This window comes from Chiloscyllium plagiosum, chromosome 39, assembly GCF_004010195.1.
Source record: "Chiloscyllium plagiosum isolate BGI_BamShark_2017 chromosome 39, ASM401019v2, whole genome shotgun sequence".
NCBI classification, from domain to species: domain Eukaryota; kingdom Metazoa; phylum Chordata; class Chondrichthyes; order Orectolobiformes; family Hemiscylliidae; genus Chiloscyllium; species Chiloscyllium plagiosum.
The window spans coordinates 26,396,047-26,402,717 of NC_057748.1; the positions used below are offsets into that span (position 1 = coordinate 26,396,047).

Sequence of the window (6,671 nt, forward strand, 5' to 3'; positions counted from 1 at the left end):
ACTATCAACTTGCTGGGCATTACTGCTGACCAGAAACTGAACTGGACCCAGCCATATCAATGCTGTGGCTACAAGAGCAGGTCAGAGGCTGGGATTCCTGAAGTGAGTAACCCCCCCCACCCCTGACTCTCCCCCAAAGCCTGTCCAACCATTGAAATACACAATGCAGCTCCAACAACATGTGAGCAGTTTGAAACTATCCTGGACAATGCTGATGTTGTTGAATATTCGGTCTCTCCAACACCGATGCACAGCGGAAGCAGTGTGAACCGTCTAAAAGGCACACTGCAGCCACTTGCCAAGGATCCTCCAACAGCACCTTCCAAACCCGACACACACCGACTCGTGTGCACGCACACACACACAGCCCTGACTGGCAGAGAGGTCAGCCGTTGCCATGTCCAAGTCCTGGAACTCCCTCTCCCACGTCCCTATATCACACCGCCTTCTCAAAGGACAATTAGGGACTGGCAATAAATGGTTGACTTTGCCAATGATTCCTCCTCCCATTGAACAAACGAAGATATTTTCAATCTGCAAATAGGGGCTGGAGGCACACTGGTGGTCCCTATATAAAAAAACACAGGCCTACTGAAGTTACCGCTTGTCGTAATCCATCTCCAGCTTCCAGACTGTGCGCACGTGCGCACTCAGTATTGTTTAGGTGTCGAACAGTTGAGTGTCTGCACCTCCTTCTCTCTCTCTCGTCCGTCGTTTAGCCTGCAAAACAGACCACTCTTGTCAGTGCTGACTGGTCCATCCACCTGCCTCCGTGAGAAACAAAAACCAAAACACATACCAAAAAAAAAGGGGGGGCGGGGAGGCGGAAGGGGATGTGAGATATTTGCACATTTTCCCATCTCTCTGGTCAGCCCTGTGAGTGACACACCATTCACTCTCGATTGTATCAGTGGGAATAGAGAAGATCATCGCTTCCCCAGAAAAATCTCAAATGGCAGCTCAGGACCAGACAGGATGTCACAGGGCTGAAATACCTCAGGGCCAAGTCTGCAGGGATAGCAGGACCACCGCAGCAGCCAGAGTGCAGATTCCACTCGGACTGGGTGTGTCACCTGGAGGGATGCTGTGATGGCCTTCAGGAGGCTACAGAGCAACATAGCACAGAATATGAGACAAAAGATTAGATTAGATTACCTACAGTGTGGAAACAGGCCCTACGGCCCAACAAGTCCACACCAACTCTCTGAAGAGAAACCCACCCCCCTATATTTACCCCTGACTAATCCACCCAACAATACAGGCAATTTAGCATGGCCAATTCACCTGACCTGCACATCTTTGGACAGTGGGAGGAAACCAGAGCACCCGGAGGAAACCCACGCAGACACGGGGAGAATGTGCAAACTTCACTCAGACAGCTGCCCGAGGCGGGAATTGAACCCGGGTCCCTGGCACTGTGACGCAGTAGTGCTAACCACTGAGCCACTGTGCCGAGATTGGCAGGTTCGGCGGAGATTAGAGAAGCCACCTCGAGAATATGTCTGGACACCGTACAAAGTGAAACCAGTGCTACCCAGGACCATCTGTCAAAGTCAATGACCAATTTACAACTCAGGAACTGCTCTGTACAAAGCAAATTAGAACAATGGGTCGCAGAGACACTCGACAAGGTTTCCAGGATGCAAACCTCATGCAACTGCCCGATTTTACAAACAACTGCAGGTAAAGCATTGCACAGTTGAAGATCAGCGCCGAAGGAGCAGGCTGTGACAGATGGTCAGCGACGAGGGACTGGGCACTGTTGGGGGTTCAATGGCAAGGGAGCAGGCACCGGCGGGGGAGGGGGACAGTGCTGTAAAGGTGATTGGAGGCATGTTGTTCTGGGGTCCATCAGTGGGACATAAGTGATGCTTTTGCAATCGCTGGGAGCTCATTCTGCGATTTCCCCTCAGGAAGACAGCACTCCCACAGAGCTGTGAAGCAGGTTTGGACATCCTGAGGCAATCCCACATGCGGGTCTGTCCTTCCGTACCAGGGTCTCGCAGCATTCCACATGTGCAGTCTCCATGAAACACAGCAGGCCTGCCCTGGAGGGACGCCGACCTCAGGATGATCTTGGCCGCAACCTACGTCTTCGTGCGACGCTGATAACGGAATTTCTCCTCCCCACGTCCGAGAGACCTGCCCCCTGCCACAACTCCGGGAGGAAGACAGAAGGCTGGAGAAAACGCAAACAGGACATGGTCCACTTCCCGCGGGCGATCCCTTCGCACTCCCAGCTGCCGCGGAGTCTGTGCAGAGCGATCGTGGATGTTGACCCCTTGGGGGGGGGGGCCACCAACAGCTCGATTCACGACTTACCGACCAACCCCCACACCGGACTCCTGGAAAGGGGAAAACTTGCAATGGCAGGAGACGTTCCCCACTGGCCACAAAACCCACGCCGGAGAGGACGGGGAACCCCGACGCAACACCACCCCGCGGCTCTGATGCCGCTACTTCCCGAATCCAACGCCACTATTGCTTCCCCAACACGACACCGATACGTTCCCCCGCTCCCGAATCAGACACCACTGCACCGCCCCCACGAAGCCGGTTTCGGTGTGTAGCGCCGCCGGGTTCGGGAAGCAGCGGCATCGGATTCGGGAAGCAGCGGCATCGGATTCGGGAAGCAGCGGCATCGGATTCGACGTCTTCTCTCCCCACTCCCCTCCGGCCGGCAGCGCTACGAAGCCCGTTCGGCCCCTCGCCTCCCGGGCTAGCCCACCAACCACCGCCGACCCTGGAAACGCGTACCCTGGTGGGTGGGGTACAAACTCTGACGGCGCGGCAGACACGTGTGCGTGTGTGTGGGGGGCGGGGGGGCGAGGGGAGAAATGGACATTTTTAAAAGGCTCCCCCCTCACTCCCCCAACCCAAATTGGAAGTTTTACACCTCTGGCGTCTGTCGGATTTGCCTACCCCCCTCCAAATAATGAAAACAAAAACTAGGTGAAACGGGTAATCCGGGAGGGAGGGAGGGAACCTGCGGACGGCCCTTACCTGGAGAAGAAACTCAGGACGGGGCTATTTCAATGCAGGTCGGTGGGGGTTGTTGTTGTAACCGAAGGTCAGCGGAGGGGAGAGACCCGCCCCTCCCCGGCCAGCCAGCGCGGGTTTCACGGCGTGCTTTTCTCCGACCGCGTTGTCGGGCCCATCACCTCCCTTTCCAACCCACCCCCCTCCCCCGTCTCCTTCGCCCTCACGAAGCGGCCACAAAATGGCGGCGGCGCCGCAGTCGACGATCGGGGCGGCGGGTGGCAACGTCGAGTGCCCGCCCGCCGCTCCATTGGTCGCCACGCCCGCCCGTCAAGGCCGCGACGGGCGTCTCATTGGCCCGCGCGGCCGCCCGTCAGAGCGTTTGCCGGAGTCTTTCCCCCCCAGCCCCGCCTCTCCAATGGACGGGACGTGTCCGTCCGTGATGCGTGTTCCGCCCCGCCCCCCGCACGCCCCGTTGGTCGGGTGCGGCCCACAATGCCGCTGGTCAAGACCGGTGGCGGGGTGTGATTGGTCCACATCTATGGGAGATGTACTCCTAATGGCCGGTCTGTCCGTCCGTCAGCAGAGACCGCCCCGTGCACCTGTCACAATGCAAGGGGCGCCCTGTGCAGCCTGTCCTTGATACTATTGGTCTGTCCGTCTATCGATCAAGGCGACCTCGCTAATTGATTCGCCGAAGCACCTGTCGGACAAGGTAGGCCCCTTTCGCATTGGCCACGCCTCCTGTCGGTCAGCGGTAACCGCCCCCCCGCAAGCACCAATGGTCTGGGGGACTGTAACGTCCCACCTCTACCAGTCGCCCGTTTGTCCCGCGTCCATTATTCAAGTCGAGGACGCCGGTTGATTGGTTCGTATGACTGTCGGTCGAGATGCAACTCTTTCCCATTGGCTAGTCTGCCCGTCCGTCACCCGCAACCGCCTCTGCGCTGACCCCGTTGGGAGTCACGCCGTGGACGTGCCGGTGTTGGACAAAGCTCATCGTCACCTAACACCAGGTTACAGTCCAATAGGTTTATTAGAAAGCACTAGATTTTCGTAGCGCTGCTCCTTCATCAGGTGGTTGAGTCCTGCCCCCGCCTATCGCTGCCACGCGTTTGTCAAGATGGTGGAGGACGCCCCATCAATCATAGGCTGGACCCGCCTCCTCCTGGACCCGCCTCCTCCTGGCCCCCTACTGGCTTAGCCGCACGTCTGTCCAGCTGCCATTGCACGCTGATTGGCCGGTCCCGCCTCTGGCCGCCCCCTATTGGACCCCCTACCTGTCCGTCAGACGGGTACCTCCACCCTGGTCTCAGGAAAGCTCAGGCAATGTCCATGTTTGACAGTTTTATGAGCCATCCCCCCCCATCCACCCCCCAGGGGCTTGTAGAGGGTAGACTCCTGTCCCCATGAGTTAACGGTAAACACGCCACAATACCTCTTCGAGGGGCCACCAGCCTCGTGGAGTGCCACCGAGCTGGCCGAGGTGCTGCACAGCAGGATCCCAGGAGCAATTTTGTGCTGTTTTCTGCACTGACCTGTGACCCACACACACTGCCCCGCTGCAGTCTCTGAGGGGGCTGAAGGATCACAGAGGCAGGCTCGTGCAGCAATTCCTTGGCATTAACCCTGTCAAGGGAGTATCATGCTGTCCCTGTCTTGAGAACATTTGATGGGGGGGAAGCGAAATACGGTAGAGGGAGCCTTTCTCTGCATCTCACCCCATGCTCTGCCTATTCAGGGAGCATTTGATTGGAGGGAGTGGCAAACAGTGCAGAAGGAGCTTTACTCTGTATCTAACCCCATGCTGTCCCTGTCCTGGGAGTGTTTGATGGGAGACAATCTTGAGAGGTCTTTACTATGTATCTAACCCTATCCCTGGGAATGTTTAATGGTAGGGGCAGTGTAGAGGGAGCTTCACTCTGCATCCCACCCCCTGTCCTGGGAGCATTTAATGGGGGACAGTGTCGAGGGAACTTTACTCTGTATGTAACCCTGTGCTGTCCCTGTCCCCGGGAGTGTTTGACAGGGGACAGTGCAGAGGGAGCTTTACACTGTATCTAACCACCCCTGTCCTGGGAGTGTTTGATTGGGTGTTTGGAGGGTGGGCAAGACAGAGCAGGTCGGAGCGGGATAGCAAGAGTTCGGAATGAGAGATGGATCCTCTCACAGAGAGCAAGAGCAAACGTCTCGCTTGATCGCACAAACCGAAAATCCGGATTTAGATGCTGCTCTTGCACTGAGTCCCTGGCTGCCTCAGTTCCCCCCCACCCCCGGTGATCTGTGGTCCTGGAGGAGGGGAGGGGGGGGGGTAGTGGTGTCAATGTTGAGGGGTTTCGCTGATGGACACACCACTCCACCAGCATTATGCAGAGAGTGTCAGACCAAGAGTAGGGGGGGTGGGGGAAAGAACACATTCAAATCAAGGAAACGGAGTGATTCACTGAGAAGGGCTGGCATTTATCAACCTAATTGGCCCCTTTAGAAGGGTGGGGGGGTGACCCAGTGCAGCAACCCCCACTCCCCCACTCCGGGTTGAATAGGGACAAAGTGCCCTTGTTAGGGAGGGAGCTCCAGGATTCTGGCCCTAGAGACACTGAAGGAGTGGCCCCATACCATTCCCAGGATGAGGGGTGTGGCGGGGGGGGGGGGGCGGGGGGGGAGGGGGGGGGTGAACCAAGGGAGATATTTCAGAGGGGAACCTTAAAGGGGAGGTCTCCTCCCCCCACCCCAACTCACAGAGCAACCTTTCCATGATAAGTTTCACATCCACACACCGCCCCCCCCCCAACCCCACTCCTTTGCCATTACTTGGCATTCTTGCAAAGTGTCCTGACGATGCCAAACCTAGGTCCCCGAGCCGAGCAGTTAACCGGGCCCCGGCAGCTCCTGAGCAGAGAGGGTCTGTCAGCTCCTGTCAGGCCGGGCAGTGAGTAATCGTGGCTCTTTGACCAGGTGGGGCGTCGCCAGGTCGATTCCTAAAGCATCCTTGGCAGCTGCTGGGGGGTGCGGAGTCTCTATAAAATCTGGCCCAGACTGCAGCGGCTAGCGAAGGCAGCTCTCCCTCCCCGTTCCGCAGAGCGGGGACACAGAGGACAAGATCTGCCACCATCAGAAAGGATAGGAGACAGGAATTCGAGAGCATTTGCTCACAGTGGGGGGTCTGCCAGGCAGTGTTTATTCAGAGGTTCGGGATACAAAACCGACTCACTCACACGGCCACGCGCGCACATGCACACACACACACACACACAAAACCACAACCACACAGAGTCAGGTCCAGCTTGTAACAGCACATCCCGGGGAGTGGGGGGGACACATCAGGAGGGGAGAGAGACGGAGAGGAAAGGTGGGAGAGACATGGAGAGAGGGAGAGACAGTGTGCGTGAATGAGGAAGGGCAGAGAATGCGAGGTGATACTGAAGACCAAATGCTGAGGCTCTCTGTTCCGTACAGCCCCTTCCCCTGGTAAACCCGTTAAAGTGAATGAGGTGGGGGTACCTATTCCTTAAATGCCCCCACCCCCACACCAGAGTCCAGCCACTGTCTTTACCCCTGTTTGGGTTCGTGCCTGTTCTGAATGCTGCCTCTTTCTGTGCCTCCCCACCTCGTTCCCCCTCTCATTCCACCCCCCCCACGTGTCTGCCCCCCCCCCCATTGTCTCCCTCTCCCCTCATTCACCTGGTGTCTCC

At 57.4% G+C, this 6,671-nt stretch overlaps 1 protein-coding gene and 1 long non-coding RNA gene across 2 annotated transcripts in view; both read right to left on the bottom strand.

The window, feature by feature from the left end:
• LOC122542356 overlaps nucleotides 1-3,189 on the bottom strand; it is a 4,585-nt gene extending 1,396 nt beyond the window's left edge. Inside the window, exons 1-2 of the long non-coding RNA XR_006309783.1 lie at nucleotides 3,004-3,189; nucleotides 602-720 (exon numbers count right to left, since the gene is read on the bottom strand). This is a non-coding gene — a long non-coding RNA (uncharacterized LOC122542356). The remainder of the gene's footprint in view (nucleotides 1-601; nucleotides 721-3,003) is intronic.
• Nucleotides 3,190-3,889: 700 nt separating this feature from the next.
• The window catches only part of LOC122542044 (twinfilin-1-like), a 15,040-nt gene continuing 12,258 nt past the window's right edge, over nucleotides 3,890-6,671 (bottom strand). The window contains exon 4 of the mRNA XM_043679332.1: nucleotides 3,890-3,985. Within this exon, the coding sequence (XP_043535267.1) occupies nucleotides 3,890-3,985 (96 nt within the window). The remainder of the gene's footprint in view (nucleotides 3,986-6,671) is intronic.